Here is a 23,885-nt window from a genome sequence, read left to right as displayed (position 1 = left end):
TCTAAACGCTGTCAGCTTGCTTGATGAAAGAAAGGTCCCACCTGGAATAGAATTCTAAGAAAATTTTATGGGAGCTTCTTAAGAAGCTGTCTATTCTACTGGTGCAGATTTTTATTTTGGTTTTATTATTATTTTTGACTGGATGAATCAGGTTTATTACAAAATTTAGAAAAAAGGTAAATCACTTCAGAAATACTACACAAATAATCTCTACCATGGGACAAAGTTTCCTGGTACCTAGAAAGCCTCAGGCCACTGCATTATGTCATAATCAGTGATGTCATCTTTGGGGAAATTCTCAACTTGTCCTCTGATTTAAGCCTTTCAGGCCTTGAAGCCAGTGGGTTTGAGGAACTTCCTGAGAGCAAGAAGGCTCTCGGCAGCATGTGGGCTGTGCAAGCCGCAGTCATGAGGGACTGGCTGGACAAAGGAAAGGGTGAACAGGCCCCTGGGAACAGCCAGGTCCTCCAGACTGCCTCTCTGAAGAATGGCCCTGCGAAGCGCGCAGTGTGGGTATGCCGTAACTGTTCGGAGCCAGAAGAACATACTAAGTCTGCAGAAGTCAAGGAGAAGCCCAAGGTAAAAGTGACCAAAGCAGTGGTCATAGACCTTGGCACTGGCTACTGTAAATGTGGCTTTGCCGGGCTGCCAAAGCCCAGCCTCAAGCTCTCGTCAACAGTGGGCAAACCCTACATGGGGGCCACCAAAACTGGAGACAATCACAAAGAGACATTTGTGGGGCAGGAGCTTGTCAATCCAGAGGTTTGTCTCAAGCTAGTCAATCCTCTGCAGCGTGGCATCATCGTGGACTGGGACTCAGTGCAGGCTATCATGGAATACCTCTTCTATCAAGAGATGAAGATCTCCCCAGAGGAGCATGCAGTCTTGGTGTCGGACCCGCCCCTGAGCCCGCACGCCAACAGAGAGAAGTACGCTGAAATGCTGTTTGAGACCTTTAAAACGCCAGTGATGTACATCGCCTGCCAGTCCCGCCTGTCCATGTACTCCTATGGAAGGACCTCCGGCCTGGTCGTGGAGGTCGGCCACGGCGTGTCCTATGTGGTCCCCATCTACGAAGGTTATCCTATGCCCAGCATCACGGGACGGCTGGACTACGCGGGCTCTGACCTGACAGCCTACTTGATGAGCCTGATGAACAATTTGGGGAAACACTTCACCGAGGACCAGATGGGCATCGTGGAGGACATCAAGAAGAAATGCTGCTTCGTGGCCCTGGACCCCACCGAAGAGAAGAAAGTCCCAGCCACTGAGCACATGATCCAGTACACGCTGCCGGGTGGGCAGGAGATACACCTGTGCCAGGAAAGGTTCCTCTGCTCAGAGTTGTTCTTCAGGCCGACTCTGATCAAGTCCATGCAGCTGGGCCTCCACACCCAGACAGTGTCCTGCCTCAACAAGTGTGACATCGCCCTCAAACGGGGTCTCATGGGGAATATCCTGCTCTGCGGGGGGACCACTATGCTCAGCGGTTTCCCTGACCGTCTGCAGAAGGAGCTGAGCAGCCTGTGTCCCAATGACAGCCCCCAGGTGAACGTGTTGCCTGACAGAGACACTGCAGTGTGGACGGGTGGCTCCATCCTGGCATCGCTGAAGGGCTTCCAACCACTGTGGCTCTGCCGTTCTGAGTACGAGGAATATGGGCCTCCCTTGCTCTACAGAAAGTGCTTCTGAGCTCGAATGAAGCAAGGTCGCTGTGGCTGCCCTGTGCCTGCCTTGCTGGGTGAGCACCCACACCACACTCAGGGAGCTGAGCCGGCACGTCCACTCTGGCAGCATTAAACAATCTGATCTCCTGCACAGTGTGTTTCTCTATTTCCTGACTTGATGAGAACATACATGCAGCTCTGCCTTAAGATATACATTTGCCAACATGAAAGCAGAGGCGGAGGGTGGATGACAGAAGAAAAAGGCACACGTCACATGTTAACGGCTTAAACATTCTCAGGAGAAACTTGCTCTAAAATTACACTGTCTCTTAATTTGTGTGTTTCCCACTTTAGGAACTACTGTATTGTTAAAATCTTCCTGGAAGGGGGAGTGGCAGATGACAGATGACATGCTGTGGTGACATGTAAGAAGATCCCTTTTGATGAACACCAACAGGAAGTGTGCTGTCGGGCTCAGTCTCCCGCAGAGCACTGAATACCAGTGTCTGGCCTCCAGGAGGTGATGACAAGAGTCACTGGCATTATCTTGTAGACTTCTGTCTCTTACGTGGGAGCCCACAGGTCTTACTGTGGTCTTGAGTCTCCTGTATGACCACCACCCCTTTCACACAAAGCACACAGTCAAGTGCTCACAGCAGAGCGGCACGTCTACCATCCCCGGGAAGAAGCCCCATGGAACTGCCCTTGTAGCCTTCAGGTTTGCCTAGACAGCCCTGAAAAACCTACTTATATGGCAGACCCTGGATGCAGGCCTGGTGAGTAAGCACAGCTGGCTGGCACCAGTGAGCTGGAGCAGGAAAGCAGAGGCAGCCACAGATGGGCACTGGAGCTCCTGCAGTTTGGCAGGGATGTCCCAGCCTTACCTGGCAGTATCTGATCAGCTAGGAGTTGGGTACATTGACATGAGAAAGAGGTATGTTCTGTTCATCTCAGTTTCTGCCCAAACCACTCAAATGTCAACACGCCGTGAACATTCACTGATGGGCAGGTTGAAGTTTGGTTAATTCTTAACCTTTGGGCCTCTTTGGTGGGATGATGAGGCCTATGTACTCTGAATACTATTTTAAAATGCATAAAATAAAATACATAGGATTATAGAGGAAAACAATCATATGGAAGTATACAGTCTTCAGATATGTTAAGGGTCTATGAACCCAAGTCAAGAACCCCTCAAAAGTGAGGGTCTTGATGAAGGGGAAGCATGGGAGGTGGCTCTGGAGGAGGGGAATCTCTAGGCCATCATAGGCCTAAACATTATACTGTATTTTAAAATGCAAAATTACCAATATAAAGCTAAACAATTGCACAGTCATTGTCAAAGCACTTTTATGAATTTCCTCTGATCCTTACACAATCACCCATGTAGAAAAAAAGTATCCTCCCAAAAACATGAATACTTTTAGTAAGCATTCAGAACTCATCATAGTCCTGTGGTTCTGAAATGGGGGACATTTGGACCCCCAGGGTACATTGGCAATGTCTGAAGAGATTTTTGGTTGTAATAGAAGTGGGGGGGGGGTTATGTAATACTGACATCTAGAGAGTAGAGGCCAGAGATGTGGTTATACAGCCTACAATGCACAGGACAGCCCCCTACAATGAAGAATGAATATGACCCAAAGAGTCTAAAGTGCCAAGGCCGAGAAGCCCAATGGGCACACAGGTTGTAGGAAAGCAGGATTCAGTGAGATTAAATGACTTTGTCCAAGGACACTGCAATACATGGACCCATGGCCTTTCCTGCACGCCAGGAAGACATCTTAAAGTTGTTCCAGAACTTGGTCTTAAAGTTCCGGGGACTTCAGAGCCAGTAAGAGCAATGGTGGAGCGGCCTACCATGAGGCACAGGCAAGCTTCTGGGAGCAGAGAGAACTCAGGAATCCAGAGCAGGTCTTCAGTGTTGCCAAGCGGCACAGTATTATCTCTGGCTGGTCTACAGCATCTTGGATATTTATGGTTACCTAGCTTCAAACATGTTCATGCTCACCCACATTACTAATAAACATGACAGACAGGAAGGACAACCAAAGACTCCCAAGGGCTTGTCCAGGTAGTGAAGCACAGAGGTTTATGGGCCGGCCAGCAAGTCTGGGGTAGGGAGGGGTAGCTAGTTTTGCTTCCCAAACTTGTAGTTACCTTAGATTACTATAAATTGTCAGTTTTATTGATTGACTGATTGTTTTTTTTTTTTTTTTTTAGAGGGGTGAGAGACAGGGTGAGGGGGTGTGGAGAAACAGAGAGAGAGAGAGAGAAAGAGAGAAATATCAATTTGTCCCACTTATGTAAGCATTCATTGGTTGATTCCTATGTGTTCAGATGCCCTGAACAGGGACTGAACCCATAATCTTCACATATTGGGATGAAGCTCTAACCAATTGAGCTACCTGGCCAGGGCCTGGGTGCAGATTTTTTTAAAAAAGGATAGTTTCTCCTCTTATAAAATAACAGGAAGAAATGTTTTCTTGTTAAAAAATGATTTGGCATAGACCTGGCTGGGAGGCTCAGTTAGCTGGAGCACTGTCCTGTATACCAAAAGGCCACAGGTTTGATTGCCAGTCGGGGCGTGTACAGAGGCAACAGATCCATGTTTCTCACATCAAAGTTTCTCTTTCTCTTTCTCTCTTTGTCTCTACCTCTTTCTCTCTCTAGAATCAGTAAACCTATCTTTGGGTGAGGATTAAAAAATGTATTTGGCATAAATATATGTGAATTTGAATTCCATCCTTCTACCCACAAACTATTGAACTCTCTACATATCGTGAATCCTCGGTTCCTCATCTCTAGGGCAGAGGTGACCGCATCCACTTCTGGGAGCCCAGAGTGGGAATGAGCTAATGTGCCATCTGATTTTGAGAGAGATGTTTAGTTATTTTTCACATTTTCCTTTTCTGTTTCATTATGCTCTATTTTTCATTCATGGTTCCTATTCTTTATCCCCAATAATTTTAAACATAATTATTTTATAGTCTAGTTTTTTTTTTAAATCCATAGATTTCTCTTCCTTTTCTTATGAGTCCCACTATGGATTTCCAAGGGTGAGGGGTTACAGTTCCCTCAATGTTCTAACTCTTGCAGAAAGGGCATCGACTTTCTCCTAGCCCACCAGGATGCAGACTCATGTCTGGCACAGCAGACCTTAACCTTCATTTCTGCCCCTGAGCCACAGAGTCACAGCACATTTCTGTCCCACCCCTTAAATCGGCAGGAGGAATGGACCTCAAGTAGAAAGAACGCATTCACAGCACTGTGCTGTCATCTCAGAGCTGGATGCAACAGGAAACGTCAGCGACGTGATCCCAATTTACTTAAAATCTGTGATATTTTGTTTATCATGAATTTGTACACTCATTTTTATTTAAAAATATACTGCCTTAAAAGATGACCTATATTGATGGCTGAGATTCTGGTCCTCCCTTAAAGGGTGCGCCTGAGGAGAGCCTCATTCACCTCATCAGAGTCTCAGCACCAGCTCCCCCCCCCCCCACCAACAGCTCTTCTCCTCTGCTCTGAGAGCCTGCCCCTTGCAGAACCTCACCAGCCTCCCCCACAGCCACACCTCCTGCTCTGAGTCAGTCCTACCGCTGGTGTCTTGAAGACCGACTGACGGGGCTCTGCCCATGCCACCTGTGTTTGTTCTGAGACAGACAGGCTCTTGTGCAGTAGTGCAGGAACTGAATGTGCAAATGTTTGCCCTCACATCACAGCGCCCAGCCTCACAGAGCACCACGGGGACAGCGGTGGCCTGAAAGTTTGCCACAGAGTTGGCACCTCCCTTTTGGACCCTTGTTTTGTGCAGCTTTGGTGGTGGGAGCTAACAACCCACTCCCGTTCTTGCCCGGATGCAGCAGGAGTGGATATGGGACATGCTGCTTAGTTCCAGCAAACCGGATGCTCTTTTAGTGAGTGATATGTAGGGGTGGGGCAGGGTGAGTGAAGTTCACGTTCATGGCATGGGGAGTGGAACATGAGAACCAGGCTGCTTCCTTTGTGGTAGTCCCTACTGCCTCTGCTGTATTTCGTACCCACTCATTTTCCTCAGTGTATCCTCTGGCCTCCTGTCCATTCTGTGATCACCAATATCAATCGAGTAAAGTCTTATTTTATTACACTTAACACAGCTGATGGTTTCTGTTGCCTGCAGCCATGCATCGGGACAGATTTTTGTACTAGAAATAATTAGAGGCTCTGAAGTGTCAAGTCCTCTCATGCTCGTAGGTAATTTTTTTCACTCCATCTCACTTTACACATTCAACCAGATCCTAAACTTGTGTGGGTGACAGTCTCTACCAGTCATGGCGTCATTTCCATGGCATCACATGCTTTGCAGAGCATCTTAAAATATCGATAAATTTAATCCCAATGCCCAAACCAGAAACAATTTTACAAGCAGAAAATATGACTATATTTCATGTACACTCCAGAAATATTGCAAAATCAAGCATCCTTGTCTACCAAAAAGCCAAGCTGCAAACCTTCAAAAATCAGCTGTTTAAATCTTATCTTTAGTAACAGTTCACCATGTAGCCATTTGCTCTGTTATCTCTGAGAACTTGCTTGCAGGCAAGCAGACGGTAGATGACAATATTTAGAGACTTCTATCTATTCCCTTCAATTTCCCCAGGAGTGGGAAGAGACTGCCCTCCTGAGGTTTTAGCAGTGAGACACCCAGGGCTGGCCTGTGGACTGGCTGCAGGGCTCTCCAGGAGCAAAGGTGGAAACCCGTCATCATTCTCGGGAGCAGTGACTGCCTTCCACCAACGTTGCCACTGAGCGCTTCCATAGAATCCCATGACGCCAAGTCCAGAACGGGTGACAGCCACAGACTACAGGCAAATAGTCCTTTCGTTCTCAAAGAGCCACCTTCAGAGAATGGCAACGCATTACAGTCTTTGCTAAGAGGGTCAGTCAGTTAATTAAGTGTCTACTGTGTGTTAGACACTGTGCCCAAGCACTTTACTGACTCACCCAGTTTATCCTTCACAGTGACTCTATAACTTAGGTATTATTTCCCACCTTTAACCAGTGTGGAAACTGAGGCACAGGAAAATTAAATGTCTTCCCAAGGTTATACATGTGGAAAATGAATGAATGGAGACTTGCATGAGGAAGTCTGGCACTAGATTGGCAATTAGATTGGACTCCTTCTCTTTGAAAGGCTGCAGGAGGCCAGGAACCTGTCCCTTTCCAGTGCCGCCCCCGGAGATAAGACTGAGTCTCTGATGGGATGAAAAATTAAGGTCTGTTTCCTTTGCATCAATTGAGAAAACACCTTTCAAGTTTGAGATTTTCTAATACCCTACAATAAGTTTGGCAATGCCCTGGCCGGGCAGCTCAGTTGGTTGGACCATTGTCCTGTGCATCAAAAGGTTGTGGGTTCGATCCCTGGTCAGGGCACATACCTAGCTCATGGGTTTGATTCTCAGTTGGGGCAAGTATGGGAGGCAACCAATTGATGCTTCTCTCTCACATCAATGTTTCTCTCTCTCTCCCTCACTCTCTCTTTCTTCTCTCTCCCTTCCTCTCTCTCTCAAATCAATAAACATATCCTCAGGTGAGGATTTTAATAAAAGTTTGGCAACACTAAGAAGTGACTATAATGGAGCCCTGTTCTCTCAAAGGCCCCAGGGAGGGATGTGGAAGAATTACACAGCCACGGAAAACATTTAGCACTGTCAGCCATGCAGCAGGTGGTGTCCAGCGGGAAAAGCCATCCCTGTCAAATGGCGGTAGGAAGAGCTTCTGTGCTGTGGGGCAGGGCACAGCTGGATGCATGCATCCCCGGGGGCTTTCTGCAACCTCTCGTCCAGGCTGCTCTACCCACACCCCCCCGCTGTGGCCCTTGCAGGCATCCAGGCAGTAGAGGAGTTTGTGTTGGTATTCAGGGGTGAAAGTTGTCCCAGATTTTAGGACTATCAGCTGACATCAGAACCAGAATGTATAATTTTATTCTGAAAAATAGAACTACGGTAAAGCTATTGGGCTGGTTGTCATTGTACATTGAGGGCTATGCTTCTCTGGTTTTGTTTAGGAGGCAGACGAGTGGAGAGGTAAAGAGGTCTGATTTATGATCAGACTTCCTGCATGTGAGTCTGTGTGACCTTGGGCAGGTTCCTGAATCTCTCTGAACCTCATTGTGCTCACTTGTGAAATGGGGTAATCACAGCACCGTCCTTACCGGCTTCCTGTGAAAGTAGAGGCGATTATACATGTAAGGCATAGAGAACAGTGTCTGGGACAGAGTAAATGCAACCACTCTGTTGTGACAGTGAGTGCATCAGCACAGCGCTGACAGAGGCTGACTTAGCGGGACGGTGTCAGGGAAGGGACGTGACCGTGTTAGGGGAGTGGGCTGGAGAAGGAGGCCCAGCCTGCTGATGGCAGAAGAGAGGCAGGCGAACATAGCCGAGCCAAACCTGGGGCGGATCAACTCCTGGCTGAGAATGTTCACTCCACCCTGGGGCCCGAGGAAGCAGCACCTGCAGAGACGCCGTGTCTGCTGCTATAGGGTAACGTGTTGGGTGTAACTGTGCTGGCTCGGTTGGTCTCAGGAAGCAGCCCCTCACGCCCAGCAGGTGAAGCAGGGCCACTCCTGGGAACACGACCTCATCCCAGGGCCTCGCCGCTGAGCCTCCTTTCCTGTCTCTCTTCACTCACCTCTTCGGGCACCTCAAAGGCTCAGGGGTTTAAATTCCATCTGAATGTGGATGATGCCCAGACATTTTCCTCCAGACCAGACTCTCCCTGCTAACCAGGTCACCTGCTCCCTATCTCTGTCCCAAGGTCTGCATGATCAAAACCGAGTTCCTGATATTCTCCACTTCTCTAGTGAGTCTGCCTGTCTCATAACTGGGCCTCCCCACTCTCTCTCTCCCCCTCTCTGTCTCTCTGTTTCTCTCGTAGGTACATACATACACACCTCACACAATTGGTTACCAAATTCTGTCACTGTTACCTTCCAAACATGTCCAGTATCTGCCTGCTTCTCACTGCTTGCACTGTTCCCACTCAAGTCCAAACCCACAGCACCCCTTACCTGGATTACTGCAGCATCCCCCCACTGTCTGCTGTCTCTCTTCCCCTTAACCCCTTCCCACCTACTTTTTTCTAAAACTACCAAAGTATTTAATTTCTGGTCTTATTCAGAGTCAAACAACATTACCCCTGCATGCCTCTGGCCTGATCTCCCTTTTCTCTCTCACCCTAGCTCACTCTGCCCCAAGCACCCCTGCCTCAGGGCCTTTGCACATGCTATTTCTCCTGATTGGAGGATTCTTTCCAGATATCTGCATGACTCACCCCTCACTTCCTTCAGTTCTCTATTGAAATGTCATGTAGACATCAGCAAGGCTTTCCCTGGCCCCTGTCTAGAGTTATAGACCCCCACTTCTTTCTCTGCTTTATTTTCTTTCTTTGTACTGACACCTGCTACTATGCTATTTATTTTATTTTATTTTATTTTACTTTATTGTTTGTTTGTTTTCTCTCTTTCCCACTGAACTATAATCTCCATGATGACAGATATTTTAACCATCTCTGCTGCTGCTGTACCCCCAATGTCTAGAAAAGAGCCCAGCACATGATAAACATCTCTGGAATGAATGAACGACTCAATGATTGAAGAAGTGGCTCATCTCATCCTAACCCTGGTTCAGATCCAGGTCCCATTCCACACGTGGAGCCCTCACAGAGGGATCCGAGGCTGTTTAAAGACAGAGATGGAAGGTCTGAGCTTATTGTGAGATCCCTGCCAACACTGTTAGAATATACAAGAAAACCTCTGAATTAAACATATGTAGAACTGTAGTTTACAGTCTCATCACTTGAAAATATAAGCTTTGAGATTCCTCTGAAGAGCACACTGGGAGCAGATGATGAAATGCATTTCTTGACTTACTGGTGTGACTCACTGGCCACAGTTTCACCAGTTTCACCAGTTTCATTACTTGTGGTAGTGCTGAAGCCATGGTGAGCCCTTCCTGAGACCCCGAGAAGAGGGTGTTGGTACCTGGGTTTGGTGGTTGACAGACAACTAAGATAATAAATAAATCAGCTATTTTCCCTATCCAACCGACTTCTATTGCAACCCTAAAATGTGTAGCTTTCTTAGTCAATGGTATAGAGTATTGGTTGCTTCTGTAGCAAACCTCATCTATTTCAAATGCCTTTATTAAAATTAAAAAAAAGAAAACCCCAGCTAAGCAGATTTAACAGCTTGGAAAATATTGGGCAAGAAACAATATTAACATTTGTCAATATTTTCTATATTGATTCTAAGAATTAATTTCTTAGGCAGGCAAGAATGACCACCATAATTATATTCAAATGCAACCAATTTGAAACCATGCTTTCAATAATGGAAGTCTGGCCTATGGCAAATTTATAACAACATATGTAATCGAATGTTAAAACAATGGTTGAATTGTAAAATAACCTTTCAACTGTTTATCCAAATGGTCAGCTGTTTTATATTAACGAAATGGAACACCTCTAATTGGGGTTAATAATGAAAATCTCCCATCTCTACATCATTATAAAAGCCAGGATTCTATTTTTATCCAGTGAAGGTGTTAAATCTTTAAAAACTCAGTTGTGTAACTTATTAGACCTTGTTTCTCACTGGCTTCTTTATAATAGAAAATCTGACCACTAAAAACAAGAGTCAGCTGTGCTAATATATTTACATAAATAATTAAAAATTCTACTGCAGAGTAGGCAATAAAATATATTGCCACTATAAACTTCCAATGAAAGAACATCACTTCAATTAAACATTACAAAGACACAACTGTAAATAATTCATTGATATTTCAAGCTCTGTGTGTGCTGACTCAAGAAAGAAATAACTCATTAAAAAACAAACAAAACAAAACCAGAAATGATCTCACCCCAAATCCTATAATTGAGGTCAGTTACCACATTTAATTAAGATGAGATGTTAATAATATATTTGAGTAGAGAGAGGCTCTTCTCTTAATTTCCCCAGGTAGAAGTGTTATTATTTGGCCTTTAACTTCTGATTAAAATTTAAAAGGTGGGTTATTTTAAATTAAATTTATTGGAGTGACATTGTTTCATAAAACCATATAGATTTCAAGTATACAACTCAGTAAAACATGGTCTACATACTGTATCATGCGCTCATTGCCCAAAGTAAAGTCTCTTTCCATCCCTTTACCCCCTTTGCCCACCTCTACCCGCCCCCCCCCCTTTCCCTCTGGCTATTATTATACTGTTCTCTATGTCTACCTGTCAAATATGAGTGTGTGTGTGTGTGTGTGTGTGTGTGTACATATCTATGTATATATTTCTTTTTTTGGTTAATTCCTTCACTTTTTAAAATCTAGCCCCCCAAATAATCCCCCTCCCCTCTGACAGCTGTCAGTCTGTTCTATCAGTCTGTACCTATACTTCTGTTTCTGTTTGTTAAATTATTTTGTTCATTAGATTTTACCTATAAGTGAAAATATCCATGATCCTAGCTCCATGGGAAAAAAAAAAGTGGGAGTCACCTCAAATTAAACTCTTAAATCTGGTTTTGAAATCTCTTTTTTTTCTTTTATTTATTTTTTATAATTTATTTATTTGTTTGTTCACTTATTTTATTTTTAGAGAGAGGGGAAAGGAGAAAGAGAGGGAGAGAAACATCTCTGTGTGGTTGCCTCTCACTTGCGCCCCCAGCTGGGGACCTGACGTGCAACCTAGTAATGTGCCCTAGCTGGGAATCGAACCAGCGACACTGGGCTCGCAGGCCGACAGTCAATCCACTGAGCCACAGCAGCCAGGGCTGAAATCTCTCTTTTTTCAAAACAGGAGTTTGAGATCCTCCTTTTTCCTTCCAATAAATGGCAAGCTGCTGTACCTCTGGGTTTCTGAGAATACCTGCGATAACAGAATCTGAGTTATCAAGTGAACTGATTTTTGTCATCTACTTCTAGAGGTCTTAGAAGAGACAGAATAAAATGTCCCATAGCCAGCCAAAAATTTTTGCTCAATTTCCCACCATTTTTTGGTAATTTCCTTCAAATGGGCTTCAATATTACATTAAACAAGGCGTTGAAGAAAAGGGCTTGATGACTCACAGGAAGACAAGCAAAAACTGAAATTGGGCATTTTAACAAATCTTTCGGGACTGAATTTTCATCAATGCATGTTGCAATCTGTACCTGTGTGAGCCCATGAATGAATTCTACCCCAGAGCCAAAAAGCCTCCATGTCCGAGGAGGAGTGGGAAATGACAGTAAAAAACCCCGATGAAATCAGGGCAAAGTAGGCTGCAGTTTTCACAGAGACGGGGATCTAATTTGGATCTGATTCAGATATTCTATGTTCAAAGAATAGGCTCAATTTGGATCAAGGCTTTGGAATAAGAGCTGGCTAATGGATATATGGCTCTTTAATATACGTTTCACGGACCTGGGAAGTCCAGGGAGAGGCCTGTCTGTGTTGCTCAGGCCTCCTTCTAAGAATTGGTTTAAAACAGGGACACATGCAAATGTTGCCATGGTTGGTAGACATTAGTGAATGCTTGAAGAGGAAAAATCATAGTAATAACAATAAACTACGTCTGTTCATGCACAAATGTGTTTGCACACAGACACCCCCAGCCCAGCTGCTGTTAATCTGTACCACACCTAGTTACTGAGCACTCCCACCTGCCAGATCCAGGCCCGGGCTTGGGCTTGAAGACCTCTGAGCCTCTAAGAATACTCCCTGTTTCTGGGGCCCTCATCCCAAGTCATAGCAAACATATGACGTGTACCCACATTGCAAATACATTTTTTTCCTTGAGAAATTTTTGAATTGATTTTTTATTTTTATTTTTGCTTTTGGAATTATTTGGCTATGAGGAATATTTCATTAATAATTCCTTGTGATTTCTCTAATGCACACTCAGACATTCTTGCAATGCAAGCTTTGCGAATGGTTTAGAAATGTAAGGACATTGTTGCAAATGTTAAATTTAACCTGCTACAGTTGGCATGACACTATGGACAGTCGATATTTATTCATTTCAGCTTTGCTCCTTTTAAAGTTCAGAGACAATAGATTTTGTGCTCAGGTCCTTGATGGTGCTGTAGGCCCTTGGAATGTTTGAAGGTCTCAGTGCTGGGTCTAAAGTGCTCACTTAATTAAATGATACTGATGAAGCCCCGGCGCTTTATCAAGGAAGGTGATCAACATGATTGTTACTCTCAGAGAGCCTGAAATTTAGCAGGAAGATGGACAATTAAGTCAGAAACAACAGGATAGTGTTATGAGGGTTATAGTAGGTGTTCAGAAAGCCCTGGGAGCATAGTCTGAAGGTCAGGGTATCCTGCCTGTGGAGGTCATGCTGCATCGCAAAGGGATGTGCAGGGGTGGGCGCAGTGGCTGGTGAATGGAACTCCAGGAATTCTCATTGCGGCCTCTGCACACTTCACTTGCATGCTTTCCTTCCATAAACTGAGGCTCAGGGAGATTGCACTTTCTTCATCAACAAAAAGGGAGACAGAATTTCTCACTTGCAGGGTGGTTGTGAAAATTAAATGACTTTGGCGACAGTGCTTTGGCTAAACTTTATATAAAAGTTAGGCATAGTACTAGACATATTATTATCGTCCTTCTCAAAGTGTACTTCTCCAGGGGGTTGTGGACATCTTTGCCTAGTTTGGTCTGGCCACAGTTCCCAGGAGATAGAGACTTGTACAAAGGCATGGGGATAGTGGGGTTTCTCGGGAATTCACGAGTCTGGTGACAAGTGAGACCATCAACGTGCTTGGAGATGAGCAATTTCTGTTGCTTGGTTCTTTCCCCCCAGCTGAGGATCACTGGTCCTTATTCTCCAAGGAAACAATTCCTTTCCTTCACCTGCCTCCCCTCCTCTCTCCCTCTTCCTTCTGTCCTGGGAGTGTCATCATTTACAGGCACGTTCTTGCTCTTATGACTATAGGCTCCCTGGATGCTGTAGGCACTGACCATTTCTTTCCCTTGTGAATACACAGCGCCTAGCAGGGTCAAGCCCACCGTGGCCTCTAAATAAATACCGTTCAATGAATTCAGTAAATGAATGAATGGACAACTATAATCCTAGTGCTTTTTTTCAAGCACTTGTCTTTAGAAACACAAATATCAATTACTTTGATTGTGTAAAAATCTAATGTCACATCATGTTTTCATCTTTTAAAATTCACCCATAATTTTAGAAAGGTGAAGCCTTTCTAAACTTCTAGTTACCTCACAATACCTGCTCTTCTGTAGTAAAGATAAGACCATATATCCCAGTATCCCATGCAACGAGGTGTGGCCATGTGACTGATTTTGGCCAATGAGATTGAAATAAAAATGTGATTGATTCCCAGGAAGTGTCCATTAAAAAAAGGAGTCACCCCTCCATTCTTCTCCTGCCTGATGCAGGAATGCAGACGTGAAGACTGGAGCGCTACCATCATAACAGATTATGAAGAAGAGGGCCCCACCCTGGAGATGGGAGAATGGTGAGCAGGAAGGAGCCTGGGTCCCTGGCAGGTTTGTGGAATAGCCACACAAGCCCTGGACAACAGCACCTACTCTAGATTTATTTTATGTGAGAAAAAAACAACAGACAAAACTATCTTTTCTGAACCACTATCATTTTGAATGTTCCTCTTATATTTAGCCAAACTCAATCCTCACAGATATAGTGCTTCCCGAAACACATGGGCACCCTAGATGAATGAGCCTTTCCCGAAAAATGTTGAGCACTGATAGGTAATTTTACATGGGCAGGGACAGTATTTTTTCTCAACACATATCTTATATGTTCAATATGCTGGCAGAAGCCTCTGCTGCAGAGCTGTTTACTACAGATTCTGGACAAGATGAGATCTGTCTGAAAAATGTTCAGGATAGAAATTGCTACTTGGTTGCCTTACCAGAAATCCCCTGATTGTTAAGAGAATGAAATAAGTCCTCTCAGGCCATTCAAAATTATTGAGCTGCCAGGTGATTCCCAAAGTAAGCAAATCAAAGATGCAGGGTTAGTCCTTGTTATTCATTTCACTGTTGGAGAATGTTGGGCAAAGGCAGTCATTGCCATTTTAGCATAATTATCACTGAGCTGCTCTTTCTGACAAGAATTAGCCAATGAGTTCAGCTGCACAAGTCTGATCCTCATTAGAGACACTATAATGCCATCGTGAAGTGCCTGGTTCCTGTCTTGCATTTGCAGAAAACAGGCTCTATCCTGAGAGCGGAAGCGAATCTTCTGTCATTATGTGTTGACAGGACAGTGTGAGAACCAGCTCTGCTTTAGCACATGTTAATATTTACATGACTTTGGAGCAAAGAAGAACTTTCTAACCATGACATCAATTGAATTCACAGGGAAAGTATAAATTTGATTGCCTGCGTATAAGAAAACAAAAAATTCTTTATATGACAAAAAGTATTTATGTTAATACTTTTGCTCAAGCAAAGTATTTTCTGAAAATTCTTTAGAAAATTAATGATGCATTAAACAAATTAGCTACAAGCATGCCCATTGACCTTGTTCTTAAATAATTGCCAACAGTTGGAAGCTAAATATCTAACAGTAAGGGAATGGATAAATTAATGAGTATATTCATGTAATAGAATAATACTATTCAGCGATTAAAAATAACTATTTCTTGAAATAGAAAAGTGTTCACCATACACTGGGAAGTAAAAATAACAGGTTTCAAGACAGGGTGGATGATGGGAGCCAATTTTGGTAATAAATAAAAAAAGTACTCAGAAAGCCAAGGTCTGTCCGGAAAAAGTCCAGCCACTACTGATATAATGAGGACAGTTTACGTGACATTGGTGTAATCTGGCAGCCAAGGAGAATGGACTAGAATATGCATGCATGAATAATGACAACTTCGCTGTAAGGTCAGTGGAGACAGTAGCTGCCATTGAGTGAACACATGTACTGCGTAGCCGTCACATTTAAAATGACTGAGCAAGTAGAGCAACGAATCTGCATCAGATTTTGTGTGAGGCCTGAATGCTCCTCCATGGAAACTATCTGGATGATGCAGAAGGCCATAGCTATGGGCAGCTGGTGGTGACTGGCAGCTTCATCACGACAATGCACCCACTCATGCATCACATCTTGTGCAGAGTTTTTGGATAAAACGTCAAATCACCCAGGTGACTCAGCCCCCCTGCAGCCCAGATTTGGCGCCCTGTGGCTTCTGAGTTTTCCCCAAACTAAAATCACCTTTGAAAGGGAAGAGATTTCAGACTGTCGATGAGATTCAGGAAAATATGACAGGGCAGCTGATGGCTATTGGGAGAACTGTGTGAGGTTCCAAGGTGCCTACTCTGAAGGGGACTGAGGCGTCATTGTCCTATGTACAATGTTTCTTGTATCTTGTATCTTCTTCAATAAATGTCTCTATTTTTCATATTACATGGCTGGGTACCTTCTGGGCAGACCGCATATGATTGAAAGAGATATACCCAAGTTGTTAAAGGGGGATTTCCTTGGGTGGAATGATTACAGATGTTTTTATTGCCTTTTTTTATCCTTAACTGCCTTTTCAAAAGTTTCCTCCATGAACTATATTAACTTTATAATAAGGATAAGAAGATACAAGTTATTAAAAAGAAGAATTTCATCTGTCACTAGACCACTGCTGTCCGTTTTGATTTGGCTAAGAGCACAGTGCGACTGGCTTTGTAACACATTTTAATAACCCAGGCTTTTTAGTGAGAATATTCACTCTGATGCCCAGATACCTCCTGTCTTTAGAGTTACAGGCTTCTTAGAGATCAAGGCGCCTTTCCCTGATTTTAATGTTCCCTGGTGAGATAAAAGGGTGCATAAAGGGCCAGCAGTGGGATTGTCGTGCCTGAGACGTGCTTTTCATCACAGAAGACAAGATGCAGGCCAGGACAGGAACTTGTTAGAAGTAAGTTCCTAAGTTTTGTGGGGACTGGGGATGGGGAAGAAGTTTCCCAGTTTAGACCAGAATCAGGCTGTCAGGATCCTGGTTAGGTGGAGAATTTCTAACTGTGCTAAAAAGCCTTGAGCGTCTGGTTAGTCATTTGAGATGAAATGGGGCTATTGGAGCCGAGTCACAGAAAATCTTGGAATGAGCTAGAGCAAGAAAAATAAATCGGGATGGGGGAGAGGGTGAGAGGGAGACAGAGGAAGAAGATGCAAATAAACACTGAGGGGGGAGGGAGAAAGTGTAGAGGGAGACAGAGATAAAGAGAAGGAGACAAAAGATGCGGAGAGAGCAAAGGGTATTTCCAGAAAACAGGCACAAGCAGAGAGACACACAGAGGAAGACATGTGGACATAGGCAGTCACAGACAGACAGCGACATCCCCAGAAACCTGCATGACCGCAGAGCCCTGTGCAGTGCTACTGCTTAGAACCAAGCCCGTTAGGGGCAGATGGCAGGGACAGCATCTTTTAGGGTGTGCCTCTGTCAGCTAAGCTCAGAGCTCTCTTTGTGATGACAGTAAGGCTCTCAGTGTAAAGTTCTTCCCTCTTTCAGCAACTGCTCCCTGAAGAATCACTAATTCAGCAACAATAACGGCACCACTCACAGTGCCGGCATGACTTTCTGAGAATTCTGGGGAGCCAAGCACAGATGATTAGAAAACGTGTTCCAGCCTGGCCCCTCCCTGCAGCTCTGCTCACCCCCTGCACACACACACAGCCCCCTAGGGACAGTGCTTCTCAGTGTGCAGGATCAAAGGCAGCAAATAATTAATGAGTCTTTTCTTCCAGAAGAGTTCCTGTGACAATGGCTCAACCTGTCAGTGATGTTATCCCTGCCTTTGATGAATCCAGAACCAGCGCCAGGAGACTAAGCGTGGTGGGGAGGGTAGAAGGACGGAGGAGGAGAGAGGGACAGAGGGGAGGTCCACTCAGTGCCAAGCTGGGAAATGGTCACTTCTGGCAACTCTGGACTCCAGCAGGAAGGAATGTGTCAGGGGAGTCAGGCCAGAGAGACAAATGTGTCACACACACACGCACACGCACACACACACACACACACACACACACACACACACACACACACACACTTTGCGTCAAGGCTGGAAAAAGATTTGTTTGGACACTGCTCAGCCACAGCAACTTGTAAATGCTAGAACTCTTAGGCATAGCAGCTGCAAACACTCAGCTATGTATTCTGAGAGGATTCACAGAATTGAACATGGTCCCAGTGGCTCTCCATGGTTCATGATGGCTTAGTGTCTGTTCCCACCTTCTGGGAAGAGCCTCCTGTATTCCTCTGGGAAACCACTGCACCAGGTTGTCATGGTTAGAGGGTGGGGTCTGTGGTAGGCTCAAGGACCAGGGCTAGCCCATGGACACATTGCATTCTCCTGCTATTCTGTCTGGTTGAGACGGGCATGTATTATAGTTGGCTCAGTGATTCCATACCGGGTCCTGGGGCTAGTACTACTGATTGGGAAGGGTCTCTTTCTGCTGGTGGGACCCAGAAACTGACCCAGGAACTGTATGGTTGGTAGTCTCATCCCTCTACAGCCATACAGATATAGCTGAGGATGAAGCCGACCCAGGGAAGAACAAATCTGAGAGATGGAGGAAGAATATATTCTGAGCACCTGAATTCCCACACTGGATCCCCTATTCCCCAGGGATTTTTCAATTACGTGGGCCAATACACGCATTCTTGGCATAGCTCACTCTGAGATGGGCTCTGGCAGCTTGTGTCTGACCGGGTGGGTCACGCCTGTGATGACCAGCTGTAGAAACATGAAGCTCTTCAGAGCTTTCTGCATTCTTGCTTTTTATCATGTTTCACCTCAAGTAATTTACAAACTATTTCTCTGGCCTTTTCTCACACAGTGGGTGCCCCTGGCTTTCTACCTGTGATGGAATGGGGAACCCTGGTACCCCAAACCCTGTCCTTGATGTCGCTCAATGTCTTGGCTCTCACCAGTCACCACCCCTGCCCCCTATCCAGGCTGAAACCCTGTCCCCCAACTCAGTTTGCTGAGACTGCTCTCTGTGTCCTGTCACTGTACTCCGAGCACCACACCCATTGCCAGACAGGACGTCTCGGTCCTTCTCAATCTGCTGCCCACTGTGGGGGCAGCCACATTTGAAAATACGATCTCTGTTGACTGCCAAGGTGCCCTGAGTCAGGAGGCTCATGAATTCCACTCAGGCTAAGCAGACTCACCCCCGGGTGTGTGAACCAGGGGCCGAGAGACCCTGTAAAATGGCCAGCGGTGGTTCATTTTCCTGTGATATCCTGAAATGTCAGCCTGGAAGTCCCATTACCTAGAGACTCAGCGATGCCCTATGCAGTCTCGGGCCTGGTTCTAAATGTGTTCTTCAAGTCTATAAACCATCTGTGGAACCTTCCAACAAATTCTCCCTTTGCCTAAGGCAGCCAAAGCTGCTCTTAAATAACTCTGACAGGCCCACCTGTCCCGTTGTCTGTCCCACCAGAGTGGGGCCTCTCCTCCCAGACACTGGCATCTGCCCTTTCCCATCACAGCAACTCTTTCATGCCTGGCAACACCCCAAGTTATGCAGCCATGGCAGAGTCCCAGGTTTAGCAATATCAACCCCATTTAAATTCATTCTCTCTCTCTTCCAACCCTATTGTTGAAGTCCAAAATGACATCTAAGCTCCAATAAAGACACCATAAATTGTCCAACTCCCACACAGTTTGTTAAGCTACAGGTTTCCTCATCTAACTACTTACAGAAAGTTTTCTTTCTGATGTTTAAATTGCATGGCTCCTTTGCCAGATACCAAGAAGGAAAGAAAGGTAAAAAGAAATGGGAAAACAAAGACTGGCTATTCCAGATACACATTATTATAGGATTTGGAATCATTTTGTACCTTTATCTAGTTCATTCTACTATTTCAGAAAATTTTGTTGTAAAATAAATCCCCTTTTGGTATAAAGATAGTCTGTTCAATAAATGGTGTTGGGAAAATTAGACAGATACATGCACAAGAATAAACTCAAGATGGATTAAAGACTTAAATTAAGAATTGAAAACATAAAAACCCTAGAAGGAAACATAGGCAGTAAAATCTCAAACATTTCTTGTAGCAGCATTTTTTCTGATATATATCATTGGGCAAGGAAAACAAAAGAAAAAAAATAAACAAATGGAACTGCATCACTAAAAAGTTTTTGCACAGCAAAGGAAATCATCAACAAAATGAAAAGACAATCCACTGAATGGGAGACCACATTCACCAATGATATAGTACATCTGATAAGGGGTTGATAGCCAGAATGTATAAAGAACTTATACAACTAAAAAAACAACAACCCACAATCCAATTTAAAAAATGTGCAAAGGACCTGAGTAGATATTTCTCCAAAGAGGACACAGAGATGGCCAATAGACATATGAAAAGATGCTCAAAGTCACTAATCATCAGAGAAATACAAAATAAAACCATAATAAGATAACACCTCATACTTTTCAGAATGGCTATTATCGATGAATCAACAAACACAAGTATTGGTGAGGATATGAAGAAAAGAGAACCCTCAGGCACCATTGGTGGCAATGCAGACTAGTGCAGCCACTGTGCAAAACAGTATGAAGTCACCTTAAAAAGTTAAAAATGGAACTGCCTAATTACCTAGTGATTCCACTTCTGGGAATATATACAAAGAAAATTGAAACAGTAATTCAAAAAAAATATATGCACCCCTATGTTCATTGCAGCGTTATTTACAATAGCCAAGATTTGGAAGCAGCCCAAGTGCCCATCAGTAGATGAGTGGATCAAAAGCTGTGGCACATTTATACAATGGAATCCCACTTGGCCATAAAAAGGAAGGAAATCCATGCAACAGCATGGATAGACCTGGAGAGCATTATGCTAAGAGAAATAAGCCAGTGAGAGAAAGACAAATACCATATAATTTTACTTATATGTGGAATCTAATGAACAAAATAAACAAACAAAATAGAAAGAGACTCAGATACAGAAAACAGATGGACAGCCATCAGAGGAAGGGGCGTTTGGGGGGATGAGTGAAAGAGGTGCAGAGATAAAGCAAATAAAAAACCCCTCATAGACACAGACAACAGTTTGGTTATTACAAGAGGGAAGGAGGGTGGGGGAGATAAAAGAGGCTATGGAGGGAGGGGGATAAATGGTGCTAGAAAGAGACAACCTTGGGTGGCGAACACACAATACAATATATAGATGATATATTATAGAATTGTACACTTGAAACCAATATAATATTATTAACCAATGTCATCCCAATAAATTCAATAAAAAATTTTAAACATCCCCTTTTGGGATTGAAAAATAATTTCCACTGCTTGTCTGCCAGCTTGCTCCACAGTTAAGGGGCTGATGTGGAGACCGTGGTGCATTTTCAGGTGTTTCAAATCAGGAAAACAAGACACATGTATATTAAAAGTGTGTCTAATACCTGATTATCTGTACCTCAGATGAGAAGATTAGATTTTGGAAGAGAAAGATTAATAACTTGTTTTTGCAGAGATAAATGCACATTTGGACCTGCATGCTATTGTTTATTGTGAAACAATGTACCAATGAGCGCATCTTCTCTTTGCCAGTACTAGATGTACTGTGGATAATGATCATTTAATTAAATCTCATCATGAAATACCTTCTTTCTAAGCACTGGACAGAACTTAAAGGAAGACAGAAGTTATTGAAGACTTTAAAAAAATTCTCATCTGAGGATATGTTTATTGATTTTAGATAGAGAGGAAGAGAGAGGGAGAAAAGGAAAGAGAGAGAAGGGGTGGGGAGAAGGAGGGAGAGAGAAAAAGGAGAGAGAGGAGAGAGAGAGACAGAGACAGAGAGAGAAACAGAGAGAGAGAGAGAGAGAGAGAGAGAGAGAGAGAGAGAGAGAGAGAGAGAGAGAGAGAGAGAGAGAGAGAGAGAGATCACATTCCGTATGTGTCCTGACCGGGAATTGAACCCGCAACCTAGGTATGCACTCTGATCGGGAATCAAACCCACAACCTTTTGGTGTAGAGTGTGATGCTACAACCAACTGAACTATCCAGGGTGAAGACTTTTTTTGGCTTGCCATTGATGTGTCAAAGACCCACCTCCAACGGGCCCCATTCCTAAATACTAGGCAACGTCTGCCCCTTCCCTTCTGACAGTTCAGATTCCATAGAACTTAACAGAGCACAGACTTTGCAGATTGTCTTATTTTAATCCAGATTCCTCTGCTACTAAGATAGGCAGTCTTGAGCAAGTTACTGAACCTCTCTGAATGCATAAGACCTGTACTTGCAGACGGAGTTAGCCAATGCCTTTCTCATTAGGTTGTGGTGACAATAAAGTAGGTCAAGTGTCTGAGATTCATGGGGCCATCTATGGTGGCTACTTTTTCTCTCCCTTTGGGGACTGTGCTTGGTGCTGGCAGATACCTCTGGTCATTTGGGAACAGAGCCCTGAAGCCACTCTCTTCCCGGGCTGACTTGCTGCTGGGAATCAGTGTGGGGGCAGTGTCCCCATTTAGCAAGCCCTGTCCCCTGGTGCCTTTGGCCTCCAGCTCTTATGACATGTATCTCCCACTCTCCCAGATCATTAACAAGGTTAGTTTAATGGTACTTTGCTTCTGACAACCAGCTCTTGTTACCAGAAAAGAAAAGCGATTCGTGCCTGCCTCCCGTCTTCGGTTAGGGAGCCGCTCACCCACCTGATGGTTTGATGCTGCAGGGAATCGGGGTCTGTGGCGTTCACCGTCAACAGCATGCTGCCCACGGAGATGTTCTCCTGCCGGGTCACCATCATGGGGTTGGGGTAGAAAACCGGACCCTCGTTGACATCCAGGACAGTAATGTGAACGGTCGCCGTGGAGCTGGGGCCATAGGAGACATCGGGTACCAGTGGGTCTTCATTTTCCACTTTGATCAGCAGGGTGTGAAAGGCGGAAATCTCATAGTCCAGAGGCTGGAACACAGAGAGAGGGGCTCAGCGTGCATGCGTGCCACAGACACAGAAGCTTTTGTGTAAAGTCCTCCTACATTCCCTGAGCAAAGGAGAATGTTCGGGGGTGGATCCAGGTTTTGTGGGCTAAGTGTTATGCAATTTGGGGGTCCTCTTTAGGAAACAGCATACAAAACATACAGATACAGAGATCTGGGGCCTCCTTTCTAAGGTCTCTTTCAGCCACTCACTGGCAACCTGACATTACAGGCCTCCCATCTGTAACTCCACAACTCGGACGCTGAAGGGGGCTCAGGCGGACGAGGGACTCAGAAGCCTCAGCTTCATCAGCCTCATGGTATCCCGGCCTCTGTCACCACAGGAGATCCAATGGGAAAGGCAAACCAAGGTCCCATTTCTGATATTTCCCACTCACGCACCATGGGGTCTAAGCGCTGGGGTCTCCGCAGTACTTAAGGTACAGGATCCCCTGGCTCAGGTGCTCCTTTTCCAGTAGGGGGTCATGTACAGAAAAAAATCTGAGAGGCTGAGACGGGAGAGGTTAAGCTGCTGGACTCTTTCCTGCCTGAGGGCATTTAAAAATATGCGGGGGCACTTTGAATTGCCGCCATAACTTGGGGGGCTCTCTGGACACACACTGGGCAGGGGCAGTGATACCAGACACATAGCCACGTCTGGGAGAGTCCAACACAGTGCTGGATTGTCCTGCTCTCAGGGCCGCTTGTCTTACCAGGTGCGGTGTCTACATGTGATTCTGACCATGACCCAGTCCTCTGCCCAGCCTTGGGCTGCTATTCATGCTGAAGCAATGGACTCAGGTCAAAGTGTTATCTTCATTTCCAAGTACAAGGAGGGTCAAGGTCAAGTCCTGGCCCTGACATTAATAACGGTAGAATTTATAAAACCACAGGCAATCATTGCACCTCCCGGACTCTCAGCCTTCCCATCAATAAAGTCCCAGCACAAAGGATTGTTGTAAAGATTAGAGGAGATGATACATGTTGAATGTTTCATGCAGAGATTGGTCTGGAGTCTGATACAATAACAAGCTGTTGAGATTGTGACAAAGAAAAATGTGTCATTGAAATAGCCGGAGAGCCACTGCCCTCCCGCCTGGTCTTTCCTGTTTGTTCCCAGGCCTGCATTCCCTAAACAGAATGCAGGCTGTGGAATAATGGAGATGTGAACAATGCCACCGAGAGAGGGGAGCAGAGAGGGGCGGCGCCCACGGTGAGAGACTGGCTTTTCTGGAGAGCAGGAACTCTCGAGTGTTCACTTCCATCTGCACAACGTGGTGGGTAAT

At 44.9% G+C, this 23,885-nt stretch overlaps 2 protein-coding genes across 2 annotated transcripts in view; one reads left to right on the top strand and one right to left on the bottom strand.

Moving 5' to 3' along the window:
* Nucleotides 1–23,885, bottom strand: part of CDH13 (cadherin 13) — a 1,018,642-nt gene that overhangs the window by 73,668 nt on the left and 921,089 nt on the right. Inside the window, exon 10 of the mRNA XM_090259850.1 lies at nucleotides 22,332–22,585. Within this exon, the coding sequence (XP_090115976.1) occupies nucleotides 22,332–22,585 (254 nt within the window). The remainder of the gene's footprint in view (nucleotides 1–22,331; nucleotides 22,586–23,885) is intronic.
* LOC149994288 (actin-like protein 7A) lies at nucleotides 385–1,692 on the top strand. The gene has a single exon (XM_090260490.1). It carries the CDS (start codon nucleotides 385–387, stop codon nucleotides 1,690–1,692), a length of 1,308 nt encoding a protein of 435 aa, XP_090116616.1.

The sequence above is a fragment of the Furipterus horrens genome, unplaced genomic scaffold (genome assembly GCF_987537825.1).
Source record: "Furipterus horrens unplaced genomic scaffold, mFurHor1.1.pri manual_scaffold_13, whole genome shotgun sequence".
Classification (NCBI taxonomy): Eukaryota; Metazoa; Chordata; class Mammalia; order Chiroptera; family Furipteridae; genus Furipterus; species Furipterus horrens.
This window is presented reverse-complemented; position numbering and strand designations above follow the sequence as displayed.

Coding starts and splice junctions, on each gene's coding strand:
- LOC149994288 (XM_090260490.1), top strand. CDS start 385: ATGTGGGCTGTGCAAGCCGCAGTCATGAGGGACTGGCTGGACAAAGGA.